The sequence below is a fragment of the Myotis nattereri genome (genome assembly GCF_964212035.1).
Source record: "Myotis nattereri genome assembly, chromosome: 14".
Lineage (NCBI taxonomy): Eukaryota > Metazoa > Chordata > Mammalia > Chiroptera > Vespertilionidae > Myotis > Myotis nattereri.
Genome location: NC_138089.1, coordinates 12,372,037 through 12,384,781, shown reverse-complemented (window position 1 = coordinate 12,384,781; position 12,745 = coordinate 12,372,037). Strand labels below are relative to the sequence as shown.

Genomic DNA, 12,745 nt, shown 5'->3' with positions numbered 1-12,745 from the left:
ATGAGGAGCAGAGAAAACGCAAGAGGAACACTTCTGGGCATACTGTCATGATGTGTCCCCATCCCCTACACATTCCTTCTCAACATAGTTGGGTCACTTAAGTCTACAAATCACATTTAAAACTTAAATTTAAACTTAAACTCTTACATCTGTGAGTCAGGTGGGATCTAAAGAATTTGAGATCTGTTGCTTAAAGTTCAGCATTCAGGTCCTTTAGTTACAAATCTGTCTGACACATACCACCCTTCCACCCTCCTCTGTCCATGCAAGCCCTTTCCCACTGCTTCCAGATGTAAGCTCAGAGTCCTTCTTAACCCAATGATCCAGGCAAACACCACCAATGGATCGGAATTGGCAGAGGTCAAACCCAAACGTCACTCCTAGGTTCTCCCTTACCAGGCATTGACATTTTACTGCTAAGCCCGTGTCTGCAACCGCACAACCATCTTCTTGAATGTTTTGATGCCAATTGCCTACTAGATTACTTATTACCACAAGTTCCAGATACATAACAGACACTTGGCATGAATTACAGATGTATCCAGAAACTTTTGGGAGTCCCTATTTTCACAAATACTTCTACAGCAACAAATTCACTCTTGAAGTGTGGTAACGTGTAGCTGAATATGTAAATGACCCCTTGGGGCACTCAGTGTGCGTTCTCACTTGTGCAACAATAAGCAGAGAGAAGCAGGTGTCCAGTGATTGGCTAAGCTTACTCATAGCTAAGCACCCTGCTCTGATCCACAGCACACAATCATATCTGTGCCTCAGGGTGTTTTACAACTACCAAAACGTGACTGTTAAATCCACACGTGTCAAAGGACTATGACCGTGCAGTCTGAGTAGGTTTAATCTCAGTGCACCAACGGCCCATTCTAGCTCAGGTTTGCCCCAACTGGTGCAGCAGTGATGAGAAGACCAAATGGCAGAGAAGAGATTAACCAAAGAACTTACATGCATATATGCATAACCCATGGACACAGACAATAGTGTGATGAAGGCCTGGGGTGGGGGCGGGGGCGGGTTAGAAGGGGTTAAAGGGGAAAAAAAGGAACATATGTAATACTTTCAACAATAAAGACAAGTTTTTAAGTGAGGAGTCTAAAGGAAGTGCCTTACTTAATGCTCCTTGACAAGTTTATGAAGCTTACCCGTGTGGGAGGGATGTGGGTCATCAAATACTGAAATTGTCATTTCATAGGTGTGTCCAGCAGCAATAATCTCTGGGTCTTCATAATCCATTGCTTTGGCAACCTTTTAGAAAAAAATTATTTCAGGAGAAGGGCCTGGCTTTTTTAATGAACATGTTTTAAGTAATAAATCATTCTGGAAAAGGCGCGAGTACGGCCATTGGGATTCAGTCGAGATGGCGTCAGAATACACTGAGACTGGTCAGTGTGGCACACTAAGGGAGGCATCTTGGTGGGAAAAGGGGACACCTTTGATCTCCTTCCAGAGCACCTTATTTTTGGACAAAGCATCCTGGCATAATAGAAAAAAAACATGGGTCACATCTGCCTTCAGTAAAATAATTAAAAAGAGAAAATAATTTGAAAGTACTTTGTAATTGATAAAGCACTATAATAAATGTATGTTATTTCTATTGTGACAAGTTATCACTTTTTTAAATCCTCACCCATGGATGTGTTTTTATTTTTTAATTGACTTTAGAGAGGGTTGGGGGAGAGAAACATCAATGTGAGAGAGAAACATTGATGGGTTACCTCCTGTACATGCCCCGAAAGGGGATCAAACCTGCAACCTAGGTATGTGTCCTGTTCGGAAATCGAACTGATAACCTTTTGGTGCACGGTACAATGCTCCAACCAACCTGGCCAGGGCTACTCACCATTTTTAAATGTTTATTGAGTACGAATTAAGTTCCAGGTAGAATCGAAGGTGTCAGGAATATAACAATAAACAATATGATCCCACAGCAGAGACCTGATGCCAACCCTCATATAATAATAGCATTGGCACAAAGCTTAGTTGGAATGGGTCAATATAACACCAAGTACCCAGGTGTTTGGTAAAAACTACATTTTTAAAAATTTAGTATCTGGTTCAGACATTTATTCATTTATTCATTTATTCAAGTATATTGAGTACCCAGGATGCACCTAGCTCGACAGGAGGTGTTAATACACAAAAAATGGACCACTCAGAAAATGGACCAACAACTAAATAAGCAGTTATAACAGAATCTAATAAATGTTTTTTAAAAGGATAGTTTATTGATTTTTGAAGAGAGAGAGAGACATCAATGTGAGAGTACGTCATCAATGGGCTGCTTCCTCTCCGGCCCAGGCCCTGGTCGGGGCTCCTGCAGGAGTCAACTAATCAATGTGTTTTTCTCACATCGATGTTTCCCTCTGTCTTTCCCTCTCTCTTTTACTCTCCCTGAAAATCAATGGAAAAGTATCCTCGGGTGAGGATTAACCAAAACACACACACACACACACACATAAAAAGCTTATAGAAATAAGTGGTATTTAAGACCGAATGGATAATTATGAAAATGTAGAAAGTAATTACAGGTAGGTGATAGGTGGAAGGAATTTTTCATAAATAGAGCAGGCATTATGTGATGGCCCAAATGTCAGTTAGCATCGTGCTTACAAAACTTGCATCTTTATCCAAACTCCGTTGTGTTTTTTTTTAAATGACAGTTTGGCTTTGCATTTCAAAATGAACATCACCCCAGAAAACCTCTTGGCTCAGTGCCCAAGCTTCCAAAATTCACAACATGTGCAAAACTCAACTTGTATCTTGTGGTGTTTGTCAAGAAAATCTAGGGTAGGACCAAAGCAAAAGAGAGGTGATGAATGGCTTTCTTGGCCATATCTTCTGGCTGAAGGGAAGTGTTTGGTGATGTTTGGGTGAAGGAACAATTATACCCACCAAACAGGGGTTGGCACAAGAGGAGAGCTGGCAGCGAGAGAAGAAAGGACTTGCCCACAGGCCTTCCAGCAAGACAGCGAAGGAGGCCAGACCCTCTGCCGTGTCAGAGCTCCTCTTGCTGCCTCTACCAGCACCCAGCTATGGCCATGAATGCCCCCTCCTTGGGAAACCTCCCGGCAGATACAACAGCCGGGGCTCACCTGGACGCAGTTTTCAGCCTTCGGCACCTGCCTGAAGAGCTGTCCAGGCCCCACTGGCCCTGAGCGTGGAGCATAATGTATCATATCAGGAGGCTCGTCAAGGTCATGACACAAGAGCTTTGAAACTACTGTATTATTTGCAATTACCTCTTTGCCTGTGTACCTGTTTTTTAAGAAGAAAGGTCAGTTTAGGTGGATAGTCTTTTAAAAAGTAATATTTTTCACATAAACATCCAGCAGTCTGATCAGTGCCTGTGTGTGATGCTCTACTTATCCCCAGTCCAGGTTTGGAGCATAACCTGGGAAGCCCTTTCCCAACAGGGCTGTGAATTTGGTGAGACTTTCCTCATGTGCTGGGAGTATTTCTTTTCCGCGCCCAGCCAGGTACTTGTTTAGAAGTCTATCAAGGTTGTCTCAACCATGGAGATGCTGGAGTAGGAATCAGAGAAGTGGGAATGTTCCCATCTGCAGCGTCTGTATGTCTGTATAGCAGGGTCAGAGGTGCAGTCCTCACGCTATGGTCGCAGTGGATTACCTCCATCTCTCTGTGTTCACCCCTGTCTTCCCTGTGACCTCTCTGCCCCAGTGCCCATTCGGAAGCCCTCTGAGTCTAAATTCCACCAATTCTTCAAAGACTAGCATAGATCTTGCTCTTGTAGGAAGCTCCCTGGATACTCAATTCGCACATGTTCTTCCTCTTAACAATTAAAGCACAACACACATAACTGAAAACTATCTTGTACTTTTTACTGTTGTCTTAGATGTAGTCATCTTATCACCCTGACAAGATACAACCTTCTAATCGCAAATGAGCATAGCAGATACTTATCCTGTCACCTCCAGGGACTATAGCCCTGGGCGCAGCGTGTGGTGAGTGTTTGATTAATGAACTGTGGTCTTCCTGGGGAAAGGAAAAGGGAAATGAGGAGAAGATAAAAAAGGATAACTTTACTGAGTATATGCCAGCCCTGTACCGAACAAATTCCAAACCTTGTTGTATTTGATTCTTACAACAATGCTATGAGGTAGGTGAGATTATCATCTCCATTTAAAGGGTGGAGTAATGGGGAACCAAATGAGACCACCTGGGTGTAATTGTCAGAAGCTAGATAATCAGGAATAAAGCCTGGGGAACGCAGAGGCAGCTGTCCTGTGTAGCTAAGAGCTTAGGGTGGGGTGGGGGGCATGGAATAGTGACAGGGATGTGGGTTTAGAGATTAAGCTTCAAATAATAAAAAATGGCCAGGCTGACAGGAATACAGCCCAGAATCCCTATCCAAATTCCAAATCCGAAAGCTCTGAAACTCAGGATTTTCTCACAATTTATTTGTCATCAAATTGTAAATATCCAAACATTACCTGAACTGTCAGATATTTCTTTGTCCTACTTACTGTGAGCACCCATATTTTTTACTACAGAGGTATGCATGGATTTGAATTTGGGACATTTGCATCATATATGGTATATACCATATTACCCTCCTAAAATTAAAAAAAATCTTTATCTTGAAATATATCAGTGCCAAGGGACGCTGGAACTGTGGTAGACAGCATTTATGGAACTAACACACATACTCAGAACTGTGCTCAAAATGTTATGTAAATAATCCCATTTATTCTTCAAAACCAACCTATAGACCAAGTCCTATTGTTATCCCTTTTTATAAAGAAAGAAACTGAAGATCATGGGGCTTAAATAAATTACTCAAGATCACACAGCTATAATTGATAGAACCAGGATCTCAAGCAAGGTCTGTGACTCCGAAACACACACTTTCTTTTGTTTGTTTTTTTAATTTTTATTGTTGAAAGTATTACATGTGTCCCTTTTCCCCCCTGCTGTCCCCACCCCTGCATCAGGCCCTCACCACCTTATTGTCTGTGTCCATGGGTTATGCATATATGCATACAAGTTCTTTGGTTGATCTCTTCCCACCCACCCCACCTTCCCTCTGAGATTCCACAATCTGATCTATGCTTCTATGTCTCTGGATCTATTTTGTTCATCAGCTTATTTTGTTCATTAGATTCCACATATGAGTGAGATCATGTGATACTTACTTTTCTCTGACTGGCCTATTTTGCTTAACGTAATACTCTTCCATGAAGTATGAATTACACCTTGTTCAGGTCCCTCCGTGCTGTCTCAAAGGGTAAGAGATCCTTCTTTTTCACTGCTGCATAGTATTCCATGGTGTAAGTGTACACAGCTTTTTTATCTGCTCATCTACTGATGGGCACTTGGGCCAAAACATACACTTTGAACAACTTACTGTCAGATCCAGGACAGCAAGCCTGTTTAGCTTTCAACAGGTCATTTCTGAGGACCAGAATATGAGACTGAACAGGATCAATGTGATGATTAACTGACATTTAGTTGAGCCAATAAGTACAGCAATACCTCTGCTCTCCACTCACTCTGAGTTCTCATCCCAGCCCACTTCTCTCAGCTCACCTAATCAGATACTGGTCACAGAAAGGGGAGTTGTCATTGATGCCGTGGACATAGACCGTCACCGGAAGTGCTGCACACCGCTGCCCCTGGTCACAGGCCTTAATGGAGAAGGACTGAACGCGTGCAAACCCAGCCCTCTCCACGTCAAGGCGTGCAGTGGTTACCACGGTCCCGTGCTCTGGAACAAAACAACACATCGTGCTGCAAACCGGCGCCCGCTGTCCTGACTTTATTACATGGCAATGAAGGAGATAAAGTATGAATCACACTTTGCTCAGTAGAATTAAGAAACTGATTTAAAATGTAGGCACGATGTGTAATTGTTTATGTACCGACATTAATCATATTATGTTGGCTGGTAGCAAAAACAAAATTGGGTTTTTGTTTTTGGTTGTTTTGTTTTGTGTAGTTTTGTTTTACTTAGGAGGCCAGGGAAGACTTGCTAGAAGAGGGGACTTTTATTTAGGCCTTGAAGGACATGTAGGATAAGGAAATGGGGGTGAGAGGGAGGAGATCATTCCCCGCAGAGAGAACCTCAGAAGTGAAAACAGCAACAAGATCATGACTCACTGTACTCCCTTCCACCCACCCTCCCACCCATTCATTCAACAAACATTCACGGAGTGACAGCGACATGCCAGGAGCTGTGCTGAGTACTGAGTACTCCACAATGAAGCCCTGCTTTTATGGAACTTACAGCCTAGGCTGGGAGACAAACCACTAAACAAGTGTCAAAAAATTCAATAGACATACTATCAAGGAACTAAAAACTATAATGTGATATATTTAATGTCTAATGGTCAGATTCTGAAAGATGCAAGGGCCACGGTCTGGGGGCAGGCGGCCTGGTGCTTTGGCTGCAGTGTCATGAACAACAGGGAGACAAAAAACACAAAGACATTGCAGAGAGAGACAAGAGACAAGGATTTGGGGGACAACGTGAGAAGTCTGAATTGCATTCCAAGTGCAAAGGAAAACGACAGGGGCGTTTTACGTGAAGGAGGAGTGTAACCCAATTTGACTTTTCCCTTTACATTCATCCCAGTTATCTGCTGAGACTAATGGAGGGGTGAGTGTGAAAGCAGAAGCCCAGCTAAGAGATTTGTGCAGCAATTCAGCTAAGAGGGGACGGTAGCTGTGTCGATTGGGGCTTCCCCAGAAGCAGGATGGGAGAGGAGGATTTGGGTGCAATAGTTTATTTGGGGGAGGGGAGGGGCGGTGATCCAGAGCAACATGGCATGGGTGTGGTGAGGCAGAGAGGGGAAGGCTGCCAATAAAAAATATATTATCAAGCAAGTTACCACTGTGGACAACTAGAGCTTAATAGCACTGGGGAACTCTGGAAGCCATTGCAAAGCACACACTCAAAATTGTCCCAGGCCAGGGACCAGGAGCCAGAGCATTTATGTACCAAGTCTCTTCAGTATTTGGCTGGGAGCTTACGAGGTGGGTAGTATTTTTCCAACACTTTGAACCTGCTATTTGTCGGGGAGGAAAGGGGCAGATGTCAGACCCCAAATAACAAAGGAATGCAGACATTGGCAGTGGGAAGTCAGGAAACTGAAATGTGAAGGCCTGAGGGTGGGACGCTGAGAGCATCTGCTCCCATGCTCAAACCTGCACATGTGCTAAGGATGGCCACCTCCTCTCTTCCCAGATAGACCACAGCCCCTGACAGCTACCCAGCCTCAGCCACAGCTGACTGGCTGAGAAGCGAATGACTGACTCTAAAAGTCCAATCAGATTCTCTCTCACAAAAATTTGGACCTGAAGCAGAACAGAATAATTTAGATCTGAGAAGATGAGCTGGAAGGTCATGTAGAGCGCAGAGCTAAAGCCGTCCTGGGTAGCAGCTGCGGAGAGCCGCGTGTCAGGTCATCTGTGGACGAAGAACGGGCTTGCAGAGAGTTATTCAGCAGATATTTACCAAGCACCTACTATGTGCTTCTTCTAGGGGTCCTGCAAATGAAGACAATCTGATACCCACCCTCCAGAAACTCGGTCTTAGAGAGGAGACGCAACAAATGATAACAACAGCACCTAAGAGAGATAATTTGCTGAAAATAATTCTCGACCTACCTTTGTCAATTGCAAAGTAAACATTCCATGGAGCTAGTTCAAAGGTTAAATCTCCCAGATTATCTTCATCAGTTGCCTGGCACACTCCAATCGTTTTCCCAATTGGGATTTCTTCGTCCAGTGTGATGTTGACTTCACTGTGCAGAGTCGAGTTTATAGAGGTGACACTCAAGACATCATTTTCAATACTGAACAAACTTGTTTGAAAAGAAAAGGCTATTAGAGTGGTGCTTCTTGGCGTGTATTCTTTTCTACCCCTTACGGTGGTGGAGGGGTAAGGGGCTAGAGGCAGTCATGATGACAGTCGAAACTGACAATGTTAATAGCGAACCCATTTATTCAGCACTTGCCTATTGTTTAGACACAATGCTGAGTGCTGTTTACATTGTTTCCATTTATTTCTCAGTCCCAGAAAGTAGAGACCATCCTCCCCTGCCCGCCCCCCGCCCCCCGCCCCGACTTTACAGATGTGGAAACTAAGCTTTTAAGAAAGTAAGTAACTTTCAGAAGTAAATGTCAAAGTGGCTGAGGTAGGATTTGACCCCAAGCCTGTCGGACCCTAGAGAATGCACTAGTATGCATGCTTAACCACTGTGCTTAGCCCCCTACAGTAAGAACCAATGCCTTGAAATTGCCGACCCCCACTGTGTTTTTATAAACACCCTGGTGGTCATTTCAACCAGAATTTTCTTGAAGGTTGTGAGAGGTAATCCAGCCCATTAGACATTAAGAATACTAATAATACCTTATTCTGTTGTGATTTCAACACATTTTGTACTTTAAAACTATTTTATTTGCCCTGGCCAGATGGTTCAGGGGATAGGAGTGTTGTTTTGTAAACCAAACGGTTGCAGGTTCAATTTCAGGTCAGGACACATACCGAGGTTGTGGGTTTAATCCTTGGTTACAGGAGGCAAACAATCAACGTATTTCACCTCTCTCTCTCTCTCTCTCTCTCTCTCTCTCTCTCTCTCTCTGTCTTCTTCTCTCCCTCTCTCCCTCTCCCTCTCTTCCTCTCTATCCTTCTCTTCTCTTTCTCTAGAATCAATAAAAACATCCTAGAGTGATGATTTTTACAAAACTATTCTCAAATTGCTGTTTTTAAGAAAGACTTTTCTTTAGAATCTTAACTGATTGTTTACATCTTACTTGTTTATTTTCCTTCTCAGGAAAAAGAAAAACATTGCATACTAATGGAAATTTCATTAATGAATTTCAGAGATGACATTTTCCTACCCAATTTCCAAGGTCAATTAAAAGACTTTTATCTTCTTACCTGCAGGTAAGAACTGGGTCTTTATTGTTGACATTGATGAGGAAAATCTTTAGATTCCCGGCAGCGAACAGTCCTCCGGGGTCAACCACTTTAATAGCTAGTGAGAAACTGAAAGTGTAGCCACAGGAAAGACAGTTAAGATTTTATAGTAACTAACAGGCTTTCACAGAAACAGAATCTCTGGGGCTTCACTGACCCGTTAAAACAATTGATTCATTTAGTTAAATTGCCAGTCAAACCAGTAATTTTAACTGTTGGAAATGACTGGCACTTCGTTAGGATCCAAGTTAACTAAATCTGTTGAAAGAACGGGCAGGAACTTAGAAAGGTCTGTTAATCCCCATCAATAATAAAAAAGCACGGTGGATTGCTTAGCCTGGTAGAGCAAACAAAGCTGTGGCTATGGGCTCTTACCGTAAACGCGGACCTCTCAGTGCTGAAAACTGACCGCAAATGCAGAGAAGGTGGTAAGAGCGCGTCAAGACAGCATTGTGACTATGGGGACACATTAGGAGGGCGGGGTGACGAGAGGTTTTATTTTAGCAGATATGTGTATGGGTTTGAGGCATGAGAGTGCCTGAAATGGGGGGAAAATATGTCCTAATGGAAAGATGACTATGTCCATAACTGGGATCCAGACCGCAGTCCCGACTTGCGGGGACTGTCTTGTTGTAGCACTGACAGCCCCCCTCACATCCTGGGAAACTGCTCAGTCCCAGGCAAACCCAACAGCTGCTCACACCCTTTCAGAAAAAAAAAAAAAATTCTGTTCTACCTTGAAATGTACTGATAATTGAGACCAAAATTACTCTTTTCCTTCTATTTAGACTAAAAATTGAACAAGTTCTCAATTTTCCTCCGGTTTTATAACTTTTTCCACCAGAAGATTATTATTTTTGAGATTGAGATAACTTCATAGAAATCAGAAAGCCAATTCACTTTTTAGAATAAAGACATTGCCCTAGCCAGGCAGCTCACTTGGTTAGAGTGTTGTCCTGACACGCCAAGGCTGTGGGTTTGATCCCCGGTCAGGGCACATACAAGAATCAACCAATGAATGCATAAATAAGAGGAACCACAAATCTGTTTATAAATAAATAAATAAATATTTTAAAATAATTCTAGGACATCTCAACTATAAGAATGGAAGGAATGAGGAATGAGGAATGAGGAATGAGGTAGGGACAGGATGCCACAGCCCCAAAGACCTCTGATTACATTCGGTCTAGCTGGATGCTGGAGAGGTGACTGCAAGGGAGGGAGGAAGGACTGAGCCCTTCTAACTCTTGCATCAGCACTTGAACAACCAATTTCACGGCCCTTAGGACTCCTTTGAAGGGAAGGAATTGATAAGACTCAAAGGGTGATTTCCAAAATGTTCTTTGTTCCCACTCCAAGGTCAGCTCAGAGACCAAGAAACTAGAGGAATGAAGGAATGGTCTTCTCTCTGGAGAAAGTTAGTGAGAATCCATTGCAAAACATTAGCTAAATAATAATTTTTTAAAGTTCTACAAACAGAGCTTCAATTTTTGTGTCAGCTCCTCTGATTTCAAAGATACTGAAAAAGGGGAAAGTTTAGCTTTCACTTATCAAGAAAACAATTAATTTTTAAAACTCTCATTATTGACTTTTACTCCCATTTGTTAACAAAGCTTAACAGTTAGAAATAACTTGAAATATGCATAAACATTTTTTCATGAGGTACACCAGGCCAAAATAATCTGTGATGGATATTATCCATTATTCCCAGAGCTACAGAGACCAAATAAACAGAGGAATATGGGAAAACGGATGAAGATTTTGACAAATTTTCTGTCCTCAAAATAGATAAAGATAATACAAATTTAGGAGAACTCTCCTCCAGCAGACTTGGTGCAGTCAGCAGGAGAAAGCTGTTTCACTAAAGATGCTAACTCAGGGACTATACCATCCTCAGCTTTCGTAATCGGGAGACTCTCCTTATGAGATTCAGGGGCAAGTGTATGGTGAGGGCTTACCGGTCCGACTGCTTTTCCAGGAAAGCACTTTGATGCAGAACATATGACTGAAAAGGGTGGCAATAAAAACCATATTAAAAATAGTCATAATAACTGCACACCAGTGGCTACCCATTTGGCAGATGTAGAGGGAAAAGGAGGAACTGTCAAGCAATTAACTTTTCAAAGCTGCTGGATTAAATTGTGAGTGAATTGTGCCCCAGCTGTCCAGAGAGAATCCCCGACTTCCACCTCAGGTCGCAAACACCGTCACTGAAACATCCCGATGCTGGGCTCTGGGAAAACTGGGTTAGCAGACGGGGGCCAAAACAGCCACATCCAGTACTTGTGCAGTCAGAGTTTGGGTGACGATTTCATAGTTAGGGCAATGCTAACAGCACCTTCATTTGGGAGCCCGTTAAGGCCAGATGGGGGAAACGTCCTCACAGACAGAGAAATATGAACCAGAGGGCGGGTGTTTTGAGTGAACGAAAAGCCAGTCGCAGTATTTACCTTCTAGCTTCCCTCTCAAAATCAAAAACCGCTGCTGTAGAAATTGCTCCGATGCTGTCGATTGTGAAGCCAGAGCCCTCCGGGAAAAGGAAGTACTGTTTATCGGACAGTGGGAAGAAGGCAAGACATTACAGAGACACCGACAGATTCCCCAGCTAGAACCAGGCCTAACTGCCTGTGTGCTCTGGGCCCTCCCGCCCGCCCCATGTATGATAGGTGTGCATTGCGCATTTGCCAATAATAATGATGATGAAATGATACTCCATCCAACTGCCTGCAGGCCAGACAACCTGTCCTTAAATATTACAAATAAATTTCCCTAGTCTCTTACATTCAGTATGTTACCTGAACATTTCTCACGTATAACACTCCACTCCAAGCTAAAGTTAAGTTCAAAAGAGTTACATTTAGAGAAATGAGCTGGCTGGGTGATGAGAACTCGGAGATTATTTTTTGTTCGGTGCTTCTGAAGATACTGATTTTTTTTGGAGGCGGTGTTGAGGGACAGGGAGCTAGAGAGGGGAAAACTAAAATCCTAAGCATCTGTTGACTAGCATCCCATTGACCTCCATTTATACTGTCTTCCAGTGAGTCCGCTAAATGCTTCAAATGCACTGTCTTTTAATTGTCACAGGTACAGATGCTATTCCTAGTTCATAGACAGGAGTACTGAGCTTAGAAAATGCAAGTGGCTTGCTTGCCCCAGTCTGAGAGCTGAGCTTTTAGTCACTTTACATAATGCCTCTCCGCTCACCACACTGCATCCCTCAGAAAAACTTTTGCCAAAGAGGGAAGGTGAGGTCAAGGTTTCTAGATTAGGCGAGAGTCAAATGATTAGAAAAGGACCGGCAAAAATCCATTAGAGGATTAATATCTGGAGTTAATTATACTGAGTGCTACTGACTTAATAATTGTGTAGACCCAGAGATAATTTAATAGAGAAGATTAAACACAGAAGGTTTGCAAAGCAACCTAAAAATTGTTTAGAGAAATTCGTGACCTTTTAATTTATCGATTTTCTGATGAATCATCATGTCCTGATTAATTTAAATTCGTACCATCATTTCTACACATATAAATAGATGGAATTGATTTCTGCTTTATTTTCTTCTTTAATTTTTTTAAATTGATTTCAGAAGGAGAGGAAGGGAGAGAGAGAAACTGATGGGTTGCCTCTGGGATGCATCCCAACCAGGTATCAAGCCAGTAACCTAGAGCCTGCCGGTGTGTCTCAATGGTTGAGCTTCGACCCATGAACCAAGAGGTCTCTGGTTCGATTCCCTGTCATGGCACATGGGTTTCGGGCTCATTCCCCAGTGGGGGGGTGCAGGAGGCAGCTGAT

The 12,745-nt window shown here is 42.9% G+C and overlaps 1 protein-coding gene across 1 annotated transcript in view; it reads right to left on the bottom strand.

Annotated features, from left to right (window-relative positions):
* LOC308530119 (cadherin-related family member 3-like) overlaps positions 1-12,745 on the bottom strand; it is a gene marked incomplete at its 5' end in the record, with an annotated part of 62,084 nt that overhangs the window by 21,822 nt on the left and 27,517 nt on the right. Inside the window, 6 exons of the mRNA XM_081106592.1 lie at positions 1,155-1,257; positions 3,105-3,267; positions 5,560-5,737; positions 7,639-7,835; positions 8,915-9,022; positions 11,404-11,498. Of these exons, the coding sequence (XP_080962718.1) occupies positions 1,155-1,257; positions 3,105-3,267; positions 5,560-5,737; positions 7,639-7,835; positions 8,915-9,022; positions 11,404-11,498 (844 nt within the window). The remainder of the gene's footprint in view (positions 1-1,154; positions 1,258-3,104; positions 3,268-5,559; positions 5,738-7,638; positions 7,836-8,914; positions 9,023-11,403; positions 11,499-12,745) is intronic.